Source organism: Mus caroli, chromosome 5, assembly GCF_900094665.2.
Source record: "Mus caroli chromosome 5, CAROLI_EIJ_v1.1, whole genome shotgun sequence".
NCBI classification, from domain to species: domain Eukaryota; kingdom Metazoa; phylum Chordata; class Mammalia; order Rodentia; family Muridae; genus Mus; species Mus caroli.
In genome coordinates this window covers 69788502-69803853 of record NC_034574.1, presented here as the reverse complement: position 1 = coordinate 69803853, position 15352 = coordinate 69788502, and the positions used below count along the sequence as shown (strand labels likewise).

At 43.0% G+C, this 15352-nt stretch overlaps 1 protein-coding gene across 4 annotated transcripts in view; it reads left to right on the top strand.

Moving 5' to 3' along the window:
- Positions 1–15352, top strand: part of Aasdh (aminoadipate-semialdehyde dehydrogenase) — a 31419-nt gene that overhangs the window by 5326 nt on the left and 10741 nt on the right. For all 4 annotated transcript variants that reach the window (XM_029476921.1, XM_021162881.2, XM_029476920.1 and 1 more), the window contains 5 exons: positions 3662–3975; positions 10206–10398; positions 13414–13655; positions 14078–14184; positions 14843–15015. In XM_029476921.1, coding sequence (XP_029332781.1) covers positions 3662–3975; positions 10206–10398; positions 13414–13655; positions 14078–14184; positions 14843–15015 — 1029 coding nt within the window. The remainder of the gene's footprint in view (positions 1–3661; positions 3976–10205; positions 10399–13413; positions 13656–14077; positions 14185–14842; positions 15016–15352) is intronic.

The following is a 15352-nucleotide window of genomic DNA, read 5'->3' as shown; positions in this document are numbered from 1 at the left end:
AAAAAAAAAAAAAAGGAAGGAAAAAAAAAGTTTTAAGTATCTGCCAACCAGTGATGTATCTGAGAAACACTGCTTTAGAGACAGGAGTTGACACTGGGTGTTCAGCAAGAGGTAGTCCATGCTGTATTATTATTTAATTATTGTTTGTTTAGAAAACACTGCCTACTGGATGAAGAGTATTATAGGAGTTCTTTTCAGTTTAGTTTTCTTTTACCCATTCTCTATGTGAACCAGTTTATACTTGAGAATAGCCTAAATGCATTGTATGTGTTTGGGTACACGGACATATGAACTGTGAAGCTGTACGAAAAGCTTCCTAGAAGCTCATGAGTATTAAAGTGTGGTGAATAGAAAGACATTTGAAAGATTCATTTGGTTAATACGTGTTTTTGAAGTAAATGTCAGTGTCTGCCTGGAGCCTTCCCTTGCACTTCTGAAAGTGCCCAGTCCTTTGTTCCTGCGAATAGAGTAAACTCAAAGAGCAATGCCAAGAAAGGCTTTCCTATCTTGTTCTTTTCTTGTTTGTTTGATTGTTGTTGTTGTTTTGGTTTTTGAAATAGGGTCTCACTATGTGGTTATCCTGAAACCAAATATATAGATCCAGATTGTCCTTGAACTCACAGAGATCTGCCTGCCTCTGCTTCCCAATTGACAGGATTAGATGCTTGTGCCACCACACCTGGCATGCTTATTTTTCTTACGTCTTGTTGGAAGTTTTAAAAAAGAAGGTTAGGTGTGAGAATTAATTGTCACTATCAGGATGCTTTGTGAAGGTATATAATAAGGGGTTGTTATGCAAAGCCCCATAGCTAGGACCTTGCCTTCCTTGGCCATGATTTCTGTGATCTGTGAGCATTCTTCTTCACTTAATGAAGAAGCAGTGAGCAGTCCATTGAGCATCCACTGTTTTCCCACCAGACCAGTTACTCTTGTGTAGGAAGAGTTCTGCCTCCCAGGAGTGCTGTCCAAAGTCTAGAGATATTTCCCATTGTCCTGATAAAAACAAGCTGCTGCCAGGTGTGGTGGCGCATGCCTTTAATCCCAGCAGGGATTAATTTCAGACAGATTTCTGAGTTCGAGGCCAGCCTGGTCTACAAAGTGAGTTTCAGGACAGCCAGGGCTATACAGAGAAACCCTGTCTCCAAAAACAAAAACAAAACAAAAAGCTGCTATTGGCATCTGTAAGTAGTAGATGGTGCTAAAATTCCTACACTGTACAAGGCAGGCTCCCACATAGAATTGTGCTGCCCAAATGTCAGTGATGTAGAGCCCTGATGCTAGATAGAGAGAAGGGATTTGGAAGGATTTTGGTATATAAAGCCCTCTAAAGTTATACCCTGTTGGGGAAAAAAGAAGAGCCGGTTCTCTAGAGCCTCCCAGGTCTGCAGTGTGGTGGGGCCTAAGGGGCGGGACTCAGCAGAGTTTTAATGGAAAAGAATGATTTTGAGCTAGGTCTTAAGAATGTATGGGTCTTGAACTATTTTTGTTGTGGTGGTTTTTTGTTTTAAACAAATATCCTGTTGTTAAAACAGGCTGCCCTCAAACTAGATATTAAAGTGATGACCTTGAACTTCTGTTTTTGGTTGTTTTGAGTCTTTTTTTTTTTTTTCTTTTGAGATAGGGTCCCTCACTATATGGCCCTGGCTGTCCTGGAACTCACTATGTAGACCAGGCTAGCTTCAAACTCACAGAGGTCTGCCTGTTTCTGTCTCCTGAGCACTGGGATTAAAGGCGTGCGCCACCACCCCTGGCTAACTTTGAGTTTCCATAGGTGAATCCTGCTGCCTCCACCTCTGACCAAGCCAGCTCAGTCTGTCAACAGAGGTCTCGAGGGAAGGAGTGAGGGTTGACATGAAAGGGTGATTAGACAACAGTATGGTTATTTTTCTCCAACCTGCTTTTATACCATTTTAAGTACATGTAAATAATAATAATGTCAGTTCTAGGTCAAGGAACAAACAAGGCGATAAACAGGGACCCTTAATCACTGTCTCTGGGGGCTTGCCAGAACGATCAATAGGACATATTCCTCAGCTCAGTGTACCTTGAGCTTACTTCCATGTCCTGGCCCAATGTCAAATTCCTGCCACATTTTTTACAAGGCAGCCCCAAAAGCTCTCTGCACACCTACTCTGTGCTGAGACTACAGATGGGCACAGTTTGCCTTTAGCTTTGGTTGTTATTGTCTTAGCATTATGGGCTGTATATACCTCATCCCACTTCTGACACACATATGCAACAAACACACACGCAGCAAGCATTACAAGCTGCCAGGTTTGACCTTTTGTTATTTATATTTATTTAATATGAAATCTCAGATTCTTTCAATTAAGCAGTTTTTAAAAACCAGCCCAAGAAGCTGTAATCAGAAGACCCCCATTTTAACTATGTCCAGGTCAGGTGTGGCTGTGCACTCTGTCGTCCTAGCAACCAGGAAGCTGATGCCTCAAGTTTGAGGTCTTATGGTCTGCATAGTGAATTCCAGGCCAGCCAGGGCCACATAGCAAGAACTTGTTCCCAAAAATCCAAACGCAAATAAACTAAGCATAGCATTGTTTCTTCCAGCTTATTTCATGTATGAGTACACTGTCTTCAGACACACCAGCAGAGGGCATCAGATCCCATTGCAGATGGTTGTGAACCACCATGTGGTTGCTGGGACTTGAACTCAGGTCCTCTGGAAGAGCAGTCAGTGCTCTTAACCGCTGAGCCATCTCTCCAGCCCCCATCCAGCTTATTCCAAATCACACAAAAGCAGCCAAGTCAGAGCCCTGCAGTTGTTGGCTCAATAGGCAGACAGGCACAACGTCTGTCAGCTCTGCTCCCAGATGCTTGCTGTCCCCTCCTAGTGCAAGACTAGCCAAGCCCCGCTGTAGAGGAAGGGTTCAAGAAGTGGCTGTCATTTAACAGTGGAGTCCTGTGCTTTCCCCACTGGCGTCAGTTGGATCCCATCACATACAGGTTAAGGGCCAAACTCTTTTTTGCTGATTATGCAAAGTAATTGAGGATTCTCGTCTTATCTCTTGTCGATACCAGACCTCATCCTCTCCTTCATTTTTGCACATTTTTAAAGTGCTTAGTGTTCTCCAGCTTTCCTAGATCCTGTGCTCTGTGTCAGTGACTGCCTGAACCACCCATCTTCTCATTTGGAGAATAATGAACATTGCCTATGAAGTCTCTGACCCTTTGTGTGGAGTTAAGCTCCGCTTTCTCCGCTAACATTTCAGTCATGTGCCACTATTATCTTTACCATGTTCCATTGTAAATGCGTGCTTTTCTACATGTCTGCTTTGGAGGTGAGTTGGAAAGTAATAACATTTAACCCTTGAGTTAATAAGTGAGACATGTCTCAGTTCTGTCTTCATACCAGGATACAAGTTAGTACCTGCATCCTCGGTTAAGCCACATTCGTGGGTAAATGGCTATTTTACATTCTCTATAAAATAACTATTTTTAACATGTTAATCTTATTTATTTGTTTGTTTTTTGAGACAGGGTTTCTCTTTTTGGAGCTCTGGCTGCCCTGGAACTCACTCTGTAGCCCAGGCTGGCCTCAAACTCAGAGATTGGCCTGCATTGCCTCCCAAGAACTGGAATTAAAGGCATATACCACCATCACTTGGTTTAACACGTTAATATTTGTAAATTTCTTCTCTAACAGAAATTCAAATCTTCACATGAGACAGTTCTGAACTATGACACAGTTTCCGTGGAACACAAGGACCTGGCACTCTTCAGACTGCATTGGGAAGATGGTGGGGTGAGCACAGTGCTCGGTGACAGAACAGATCAGCACAAGGTGACGGATGGAGAGGACAGAGTGAGTGCTGAGAGCAGGAACCTAGAGAAGGAGCACATGGACATGCGGCATGACGGTTGCTTGGCTTATGTCCTCCATACCTCAGGGACCACGGGGACACCGAAGACTGTCAGAGTGCCCCATGCATGCATACTGCCTAATATCCAGCACTTCCGGTAGGTCCTGTCCTTGGAATCCTTCCTGGAGTTTGTGTTTTAAGCTGGGTGACATGGGACTGAGAGGCTAGAGACAGAAAGAGAACAAGTTTGATGCCAGTTTGTACTATGGAAAGAAAACAGGAAAACAAAGCAAAATAAAAATCTTGTATTTTAAAGAAGAATACATTTAAGTATGTATTCTATTGTAAATCTTGATCTAAATGTATAATCCTAAGTAACTGAGCAATTAGTTAGATCCAGGCAAATTACAGAATAAACAAATGATTGGACAGAAGCTGTGAGTGTGTGTGTGTGTGTGTGTGTGTGTGTGTGTGTAAGTGTGTGTGTGTGTGTAAGTGTGTGTGAGTGTGTGTGTGTGTGTGAGTATGTGAGTGTGTGTGAGCTCAGGGCCTCACACACGATGGGTAAAGGCTCACCTGTGAGTTGTGTCTAGCCCCCGTTTGCTTTTGACACTAGATCTCCCTGAGTTGCCTAGGATGGCCGTGAACTTGCTCTGCAGCTAGGCTGGCCCTAGCCTTGTTATTCTGCTGCCATAGTTGTCCAAGTCATTGGGACTACAGGCCTGGGCCACCAACTTCACTTTTTGACTTTTATTTATTTATTTGAAAGATTTATTTATTTATTTTATGTATATGAGTGCACTATAGATATACAGATGGTTGTGAGCCATCATGTGGTTGTTGAGAATTGAACTCAGGACCTCTGCTCACTCCTGCCCAAAGATTTACTTATTATTATATTTAAGTACACTGTAGCTGTTTTCATACATACCAGAAGAAGGCGTCAGATCTCATTAAGGATGGTTGTGAGCCACCATGTAGTTTCTGGGATTTGAACTCAGGACCTTTGGAAGAGCAGTCAGTGCTCTTACCCATTGGGCCATCTCACCAACCCCCAGTTTTTGATTTTTTTTTTTTTTTTTTTTTTTTTTTTTTTTTTTTTTTTTTTTTTTTTTTTTTTTTTTTTTTTTTTTTTTGGTTTTTCGAGACAGGGTTTCTCTGTATAGCCCTGGCTGTCCTGGAACTCACTTTGTAGACCAGGCTGGCCTCGAACTCACAAATCTGCCTGCTTCTGCCTGCCGCCGAGTGCTAGGATTAACGGCGTGTGCCACCATGCCCGGCTACTTTTTGATTTTTAATTATTAGTTTAAAAAGAAGAAATGTTTCTTTGGCAAAGGTACCAATTAAATATAGGAGGAAGGAGTTTTTCTGTATGGCTGTGTCAGGATAGGAGGCTGAAATGCCCAGTTCAGCTTTCAGCTTAATCTATTAGATGACGAGGAGTCACCTGCAGACCTGCCTGCCATTAATTCCCCCTGGTGTCGGTGTGGGTTTCTTCTTGAGAATACTCATTTTGTGAAGAAAAAAGCAGAGAGTACAGGACGTAGTATAGGTATGGCCCTAGGGAAGTGGGGGTAGGAACAATTGGTAGGAGGAGTCTGGTAAGATACTTACATAATTTTATGTCATTAAAAAGAAATCTGTTGTTCTCTTCTTGAGACACAGTTCCTCTGTGTAACCCTGGCTGTTCTGGAGCTCAGAGATCTACTGGCTTCTACCTCCCAGGGCTGGGAATAAAAGTGTGTGCCTCCACAGCCCAGTGGGATTTAAACTTTGTTAGGAGCCTGTTATAGTTTGCTCTGTATAATTGGTGGGCTGAGGCAGAAGTGTGAGGCTCTCTGCAAACACCATGGCTGGCAGAATGTGAATCCAGGGGAGGTAAGAAGGGAATTTGGTTCAGCATGACTCAGTAGCGGGTGTTGGTTCATACTGTGAGGTTCTGACATGGCATGACATGGCAGAGTTTATTTTCGGCATAGTTAAGTATACCACAATTTGGGGCAAAGTTTCCTGTGATAATTAACTCAGTCCTGTGTGTACAACAAAGCTTAAGGCATGACTTCAAGGAGACCTTGTCAAGTACCTGTAGCATCTTCTATAAAGGCATGTTCTCTAGATTAGCTGAGGAAGCAGGCTCAGGGTAAGGTAAACAGTGCTCCCGTAAGTGCCTCAGGAGGATTGGTCTATAGACTGACTGAGATAAACATAAGGGTCTGGCCATCTGGAGGGTGCAGAGGTCACCGGGCTATTAGCCATATCTGTTTCCAGCCTTCTGCTGATTTGTGAGCACAAGTGTAACCATTTAAATTTTTTTTTACCCCGAGACAGGGTTTCTCTTTATAGCCCTGGCTGTCCTGGAACTCACTTTGTAGACCAGGCTGGCCTCGAACTCAGAAATCCACCTGCCTCTGCCTCCCAAGTGCCGGGATTAAAGGCGTGCACCACCATGCCTGGCCCATTTAAATTTTTTAATATTTATACCAAGAAAAACCCAGAAGGTAGAAGCTGAGGTAGAAACCTGGTAGCTCAGTGTGGTAGCTTTGTTTTCCTAACTATATAGAAAATATCTATTCACAAGCCTGATCTTACAACTAAACTGCTAGCTCTTTAGGAATCTCTTTCCATCTGTGTCATTCTATGAGCTAGCCTCCCTTTCTCTTGAGCACCAACAAACTCAAGAGGGCTCTTAGCTTGCTTTCCTAGAATACTGTTTACCTGTGCCCTGCCAGCTGCTTCTCTGTTGTTTCTGAAGGCCCAAAGAGAAAATCCCTATCTCTTACCTGGAGGTCCTCCCATAAAAGCTCTTCCAAGCCAAGAGACAGAGAGAGAGCGTGCACGTTCTAGCAAAGGCCCGGATACTGTAAAAGAACTCTATAAAGCCTCCTATACAACCTTGCCAGGCTGAACCATAGCCATGGTGGTGTGGCTCCAAGGCACTAGGTGCTGAACCATTTCATCTTCATGGTGAGGTAGCTCCAGACCACCCAGCTGATTTTGCCTCACATCATAGAGCAAGGGCCATAAAACCTCTTCTAAGCAACTTGCCCTAAAATAGGCAGGACCTTTCCATTCTTTAGCATTCTTATCAATGGAGGCTTTTAGAGGCAAACCCAAACTGCATCTCTTCAGGACACACCTAACTACATCCGACAAATGCTATATCTACTTAGGCTTGTTTTTTTTTTAAAGATTTATTTATTGATTATATGTAAGTACACTGTAGCTGTCCTCAGACACTCCAGAAGAGGGAGTCAGATCTCTTTACAGATGTTTGTGAGCCACCATGTGGTTGCTGGGATTTGAACTCTGGACCTTCGGAAGAGAAGTCGGGTGCTCTTACCCACTGAGCCATCTCACCAGCCCCTACTTAGGCTTTTATATTTTGCTAACAATTAAGTTTTCTATGTACAATAATCAAACATCCTGTAACACACAGTATATAAGCATGCTTCCTACACAGGGGGATCCTAAGTTCAAGGTTCATAGTGAGACCCTGTCTAAAACAGAAGGATTGGAGGGATGAAAGAAAGTTTGCTGACTTCGAACATCTCACCAGGAAACTAGACGGTATATATGAAGAACAATTCCATTAAAAATGAAGTTTGGGCCATCCATTATGAGAGGCACAGGTATACCATATTTAGATTTTTAAAGATTTTTTTTTAAACTCCAAGTTCTTTTTTAAGATTTTAAAAAAGATGATTTATTTATTTTATGTGCTTTATGTTTACCTGCGTATATGTTTATGGAAGGGTATCAGATCCCCTGGAACTGGAGTTAAGACAGCTGTGAGCTGCCATGGAGGTGCTGGGAATTGAACCGGGGTCCTCTAGAGGAGTAGCTAAAGCTCTTAACTGCTGAGCCATCTCTCTAGCCCTTCCCCCCCCCCCTTTTTTTAATGTTTTTTCCCAAGACAATGTTTCTCTGTATAGCCCTGGCTGTCCTGGAACTCACTCCGTACACCAGGCTAGCCTCAAACTCAGAAATCCGCCTGCCTCTGCCTCCCAAGTGCTGGGATTAAAGGTGTGTGCCACCACGCCCGGCTTTAAAGATGGTTTTTTTTTTAAAGATTTATTTATTTATTATATGTAAGTACACTGTAGCTGTCTTCAGACACACCAGAAGAGGGAGTCAGATCTTGTTATGGATGGTTGTGAGCCACCATGTGGTTGCTGGGATTTGAAATCTGGACCTTCGGAAGAGCAGTCGGGTGCTTTTTACCTGCTGAGCCATCTCACCAGCCCTTTAAAGATGTTTTTAAGTTGAGAGTCAGCTTTCTTAGGGAGGGATTTGTGTGTTCAGTTTAAAAGCAGCAGTGTAGACTAAACAAACCCATGCTTTGATATCCTAACTTAAACTCTCCTGGTCTCTTTGTTCTCATGCAAGAGAAATTTCCAAATAATAGAAAAAGGAAAGACTGGATCTATCTTAACATCAGTGAGTACCCTTGACTTGTATCCGAGCATTCAGGAGGTTGAGACAGGAGGATTAAGACTTCCTGCCTAGCCTGGGATACATTGTAAGGCCTTCTTTCAAAACATACACATGAGGGGTAGAGAGATGACACAAGGATTAAAAGGGCTTGCTGCAAGTTCATGCTGAGTGAAGTTGGAATTCCAAGACCCACGTAACAAGCTGGGCACCGGACACATGTTCTATAACACCAGCTCAGAGGAATCCCATGCTATTATCTGGCCTCTAGCATCCTCCTCTCACATATGTTGTGCATGCGCATGCGCACACACACACATACACACACATACACACACACACACACACACATACACACACACACAGAGTCTTAAGAAATAAAAATGAAAATATCAATCCAACAGAAGCAAGAGTCTACTGAAAGGAAACCAGAATGTAAGAGTAGATTATTATTAGGAACTGACTCACAGGCACAGTGTGACTGAGAAAGTAGAGGGGGCATGGGTAGGCAGCTAGGAGGCAATCAGCAGCAAGCTGCAACCCCAAAGGCATTGGCACAGTCAGAGCACAGTTAGGTGGGGTGGAAATTAACTGCAGATCCAGCTGCTGCTGCTGATTATGATTTTTAAAGCATCTTTTATTTTAATTTGTTTTTATTATATGTATATCTGCTTGTGAGTATGTTATGTGCACGCAGAGGCCAGAGACTTCGGTTCCCTCTCAAGCTGGAGTTAGCTCAACTAAACCGCCCAACCTCTGAGTAGGTGCTGGGAGCAGCAGCTTGCCCTGGACCACTAAGCCATCTCTCCAGTCTTGTTGGTTTTTCTTTAAGGAAGAAATCCAGCCAGTTCAGGACTGATAAACTCAGCTGGTTGCAGACTGGAATGTTCAACCAAACAACTGACACAGAGAGGTGTGCTTTACTAAGTGGCGGCCACCATCCTTCTAGTCTCTCACTTCATCCTTAAAGGAAGCCTGTTTAACTGGTGGTGCAAATCTGAAACCCTAGCTATTGAAAGGCTGAAACAGGAGGACTGCTGGGAGTTTGAGGAGAGTCTGGACAACATAATGAGTTCTAGGCCAGGCAGAGCTGCATAGCAAGACAATGCCTTTTTAAAAATGAAAGAAAAACAGAAAAAAACAAAAACCAAAATGAAAGCATAGTAGAAAGAGAATTCTGGGGGTTGTAATTCCCTTTGTCTAAACTGACATATCAGGAAGTGGTCACACATGATAAAACCTGTGGCAAAAGAAAAAAAGTATTATTTGTTTAGTTTTAAGTTGAGACAGAGTCTTACTATACAGCCATGGCTGTCCTGGAACTCACTGTGTACACCAGCTGGCCTCAGACTCACGGAGATCTGCCTGCCTCTGCCTCCCAAGTGCTGGGATTATAGGAGTGCACCAGCACACCTAACTAAAGGGCTTTCTGTCCCACCTTTTATAAGGGGTTTCCAGTAGCAATAGCGCCATTTTGCATAATCTGAAGAATGAAGTCTGAACCATGAAAACTTTTCGTCTCCACGATGGCACTGCTGGTGCTGCTGCTGCCTCTGCCTCTGCCTCTTCCCCTTCCTCCTCCTCCTCCTCTTCCTCTTCCTTTTCCTCTTCCTCTTCCTTTTCCTCTTCCTCTTCTTCCTCCTCTTCCTGCTCTTCCTCTTCCTCATCTCCTTTTATACTTATCTCTCCTCATTTCATGTGTATGACTATTTTCCTTGCATATATGTCAATGTAACGTTGTGTCAGAGAGGGTACGAATCCCCTGTCCAAGAATTTTAAATGGTGATAAACTACCCATCATGTAGATGCTGGGAACTGAACCTGGGTCCTTTACAAGAGCAGGAGGTGTTCTTACCCACTGAGCCATCCTTCCAGTCCCAACTTGGGGTTCTTTAGGGTTTGTCCATACCCAAGCTTAGGCCTTCCTCATGACGACTGTGCTCTGTTTGCCTTTAGGTCACTTTTTGACATCACTCAAGAAGACATTTTGTTTCTGGCTTCTCCTCTGACCTTCGATCCGTCTGTTGTGGAGATATTTGTTTCTCTGTCCAGTGGGGCCTGCCTGCTTATCGTGCCAACTTCTGTCAAAGTGCTCCCATCAAAATTAGCTGATGTTCTCTTTTCCCGCCACAGAGTGACTGTTTTACAGGTACACTTCAGTCGCAACAGCAATGTTTTCTTCTGCATTCTTCTAATGTTCCGTGTTTTAGAGGGTCCTTTATACTTCAGTAGTTCCTCCCAGCGCATTAGTGATGGTGTAGTTGTGATGGCACATGCTTATTTTAAAATGGAAGAGAAGTCGGTTAATCATGTCTATAGTATTGCATGTACTACAGGTACCACAGCACTCACCTGTAGTACAGTACCCGGAGGAACTTGACTTTGACTGTGGATGTGCCGTTGGGGTGCCTTCTATCATAACATTCAAGCATATTGTGCTTCCTACAAAAAGCTAGTATATTACCCTTTTACAAGTGGGCGCAGAACCAGATGTGTTAGCATCTGCCTCTAATCTCAACACTTAAGAGGTGGAGGCTTCCAAGAAGGAGCCTAAAACCAGCCTCTGCTACCTAGTGATCTCAAAGACAGCCTGACCTACATAGAAACCTGTCTTTAAAAAGCAAACAACAACAACAAAAAATTGGAACTGGAGAGGTGGCTTAGTGTGCAAGAGTGCTTTTTATGAAAGCACAAGGACATGAGTTCAAGTCCCCAGCACCCACATAAAAGCCAGGTGTGTCACATACGCCCGAATCTCAGTGCTGTGGGCAGAGGCAGGTGGATCCCAGAGGTCACCTACCTGCTAGCTCAGCTGCAATGGCCAGATCCAGGTTCAGTGAGAGACCCTGTCTCAAAAGGAATAGAGTGGAGACGGATAGAGGGCTTCACTGGATATCCTCTGGCCTCCGCATGTGCACGTGTGTACAGTAGCACACACCATATCTTTCCCACAATTTTAAAACACATTATTTATTCCTTGAGGATTTTATACATGTTTTGATCACATTCACCCTCTCCCGAGTCTTAAAAGATCCCTCCCTCCCTCCTCCCTCTCTCCCCTCCCTCCCACTCTCCCTCCCTCCCTCAGTTTGTGCCTTTTTTTTCCCCCCTCATTAAGGCAGCCCAAATTGTTTTGGGTCTGTCGTCTTCCCCTGGCACATGATTGGCTTGCCAGCGCTACACCTTTTAAGAGAAAACTGACCCTCTCTCAGCTGCTTGACTAGGGATGGGACATTTTGCCCAGTTCCCCTCTCCATGCTGGGACCTGGTCTGTCCTGGGCTTACATAGACTTACATAGTGCGTGTTGCCACATGCATTGCAAATTCATCTGCTGTTCTTGCAAAGGACCTGGGCTCAGTTTTTTGCACTCACATGGTGGCTCATAGTTGTCTATAACTCTCGTTCTAGAGGATCTGACACCATCATCTGACCTCTGAGGACACCAGGCACATGTGGTACACACACCCACACAGGTGAAACACTCACACACATATAGTAAACAGAAAGATTATAAAATAAGACTATGTAGAATACAAGTGTTAAGATACTACATTGGAAATGGTTAAAAATACTGAAGAGATGGTGCTGGAGCGAAGAGCACTTGCTGCTCTGGCAGAGGACTTTAGTTTGGTTCTCAGCACCCACATGGTGGCTCCTGAGTTCCAGGGATCTGTCATCCTGAGGCACCCACATACAAGCGTGGAAGCCCAACACTCATATAGATAAAATAATCTAAATTTTTACAAAGATACTACATTATAAGTGGTTAAAGATACTGAAGCTGACTGGGGGTATCCAGCTCACGCCTTTAATTCTAGCAACTGAGGCAGATGCTGCAGGTGGATCCAAGTGAGTTCCAGGCCAGCCAAGACTAAGTTGTCTGACCCTATCACAAAAGGCAAAAAATAAAAAAATGCTGAAGACATGGTGCTGAAGAGGTGGCTCAGTGGCCAAGAGGATCGGAGTTCAGTTCTCAGCACACACGTCGGGTGGCTGCTGTAACTCCAGCCCTCGGGAATCTGACACGCTTTTATGACCTTAGTGGGCACTTGCACATATATGCACATACCCACACATAATCACACACTAAACAGTCTTAAAGAAAAATTGAGCCCTGTGTGGTTGTGTGTACGTTAAATGCCAGTGCTCTGGCAGATCTGTGAAGAAACCCTGAGTGGTTTCACCAAAAAGATAGAGATGGGCCTTCTGCTACTTTGTCTTAGGGCAGAAGGAAGAGGAAAGGAAGAGGAGGAAAGGAGGAGACAGAGGAGGAATTTCCTGTGCAGATAGCAGTCATGGATCTAGACAATCAGGAAGTACAATGGGAGGAAGGCGCCAAGACTCCTAAGCATTTAGCAACATACACACTTGATGTAAAAAATCATCTGTACTTATATGTATAAATGCATGTACATACTCATGCATTTCTATATATGTATATTTCTACTAAGGAAATGCCAAAAGTACAACTAGAAACATATTTTGTTACAATAGCATAAAAATGATGAAATAGGAATAAGTTTAAAGAGTAGCAAGACTCATCCACTAAAAACTGTATAATGTTGATAGAAATTAAAGACCTACCTGTGTAAATAGGCTTCTGACATTTATGTAGAAACTGCAGCATTGTCAAGAGCGCAGTAACATAATTTACATGTACTGTTCTACCAAAATCCCAGTAAACATTGTAGAAATTCACAAGTTGATCCTAGATTTTGTATGGAAAAAGGCCTAATTTATATAGTGGAAACCACTTGGTGGTAAAAAGGCAGTGAGCTGTTTATATGTACAACAACATGGATGCACTGTGAAATATTTACTCAGGCCTTTATAAATAGGGCTTGCCAGTTGAAAATTAGAGCCTTGGGTCTAGAAAGATGTCCCAGTGGGTAAGAGTGTTTCCTGCTCTCTCATAGGGCAGGGTTCAGTTCCCAGCACCTGTGTCTATTTGTTACCAAATGCCTACAACTCCAGTTCTAAGGCATATGATGCTCTTCTGGCTTCTGCAGGCACACACACATACAAACATACCACAAAATAAATAAATAAGTAAATAATTAAATTAAAAAAAAAAGAAAAACACAGCCTTAATGTTCATATGGGCTCCAAATGCAGAATTTGAATTAATTAGGAGGAAACTAAGTGGTGTGTTTGCATTTCCAGGCTACGCCAACATTGCTGAGAAGATTTGGATCTGAGCTCATCAAGTCCACTGTCCTGTCAGCGCATACATCTCTGAGAGTCCTGGCCCTCGGTGGGGAAGCCTTCCCCTCGCTGACCATCCTCAAAAGCTGGCGAGGCAAAGGCAACAGAACCCAGATATTTAACATCTATGGTATCACAGAGGTATCCAGCTGGGCCACTTTTTACAGGATCCCAGAGGAGATTCTTAATTCTCCTGTGAAGTAAGGGCTTTAGTTATACTCAGTAGAGGGGTGCAAGGATAGAGGCTGTCCCTTTCTGAGACCTTAGCACTAATGCTGGGGGGAGTGACTTTTGTTTGGGGTGGCAGTTGAGCATGGTGGCTATAGAAGTCATGTCCTTGCATAGGAAGCACACTCCTGCCTGGGAGCTGTGCTCCTGACCCTGCTAATGGGTTTGTCAGGCACTGTCCTGATATTTTATCTAGTGGTACAAGTTAAGAATCTAAATCTTTCCTGTAACTCATCTGGAGATCCTGGCAGACCCTCTTGGGACTGAATTGGTAACACATCCCTTTCTGCCAGACTTGTTCCTCATACAGTCTTTGAATTGTACAGTAAACTGTTTTGTCTTTATTTGCTATAGTATACTTTTAATACACTGGGAAATGGTGTGTTTTTTGCAGACATGAATCCCCTGTGCAGCTGGGGTCTCCACTACTTGGAACGGTGATTGAAGTCAGAGACCAAAATGGTTCTCCAGTTCTCGAAGGCACTGGCCAAGTATTTTTAGGTTGGCTTGTATTTGTTGTTTGTTTGTTTGTTTTCCAAAAAGAAAAATCAGCTTCGTTTTTTATTTACTTTATGATTTTTTTTTATGTGGGATGTACTTTTCAGTGATAAGTTTTAATCTTCTCATAATCTTGAAATATTTAGAGTTTACCTGAATTATTTTACATGCAGTTTCTAATAATTTAGAAAGTTAACTTGAAATGTTAGCATTTGTAGATAAAACTATGTCTAGCAGCAGTATTCTAAGGATATATTTAAAATCATACATAGTTTTATAAATAAATTTATTTTTATCTCTTTACTAGCTCCATAAGTTACTGCACCTAATTTTATCAGGTAGCATTTGTTTTTTTTGTTTTTTGTTTTTTTGGTTTTTTTTCGAGACAGGGTTTCTCTGTATAGCCCTGGCTGTCCTGGAACTCACTCTGTAGACCAGGCTGGCCTTGAACTCAGAAATCTGCCTGCCTCTGCCTCCCAAGTGCTGGGATTAAAGGCATGTGCCACCACCGCCCAGCTCAGGTAGCATTTAAAAGTCACCTCATTTTAATACAGATAATCAAGGTTTGAGTCTTAGTTACTGAATTGTAGAGGTTCTTTGATTTTGATATTGATAAATAATTTCCCATGGATTTTATGACATTGGACTTTGTCTTTGAAAGGTGGGAAGAACAGAGTGTGTTTTCTTGATGATGAAATGACAGTGCCCCTTGGCACCATGAGAGCCACAGGAGACTTTGTGACTGTGAAAGATGGAGAGATATTTTTCTTGGGAAGAAAAGACAGCCAGATCAAGCGCCATGGCAAACGTCTTAATATTGCACTTGTGCAACAGGTAGAGCCACTTACATATTAAATCTTAATCTACTTTAGTAAAACTAAATCTACCTGTATGTAAGGCAGTAGAGGCAGCTGTCACCAAATTTCTATGCCAGATTTTTATTGGCATTGTCTAAAGCTGACACCTTCGTATTTGTAATTAATCAGAGCAAAAGACATGGAGCTGGGTGTGGTGACGCATGCCTGCGAACGTCACTCAGGAGGCTGAGGGTTTCAGCTCACGTCCAGCCTGAGCTATAGCAGGAGCCTATCTTAAAGAAATAAAAAATCAACGACAACAAAAATTGCAATAAAAGGCAGGAGTAATTCACTGTTTCTCTTTTTCCATCAGG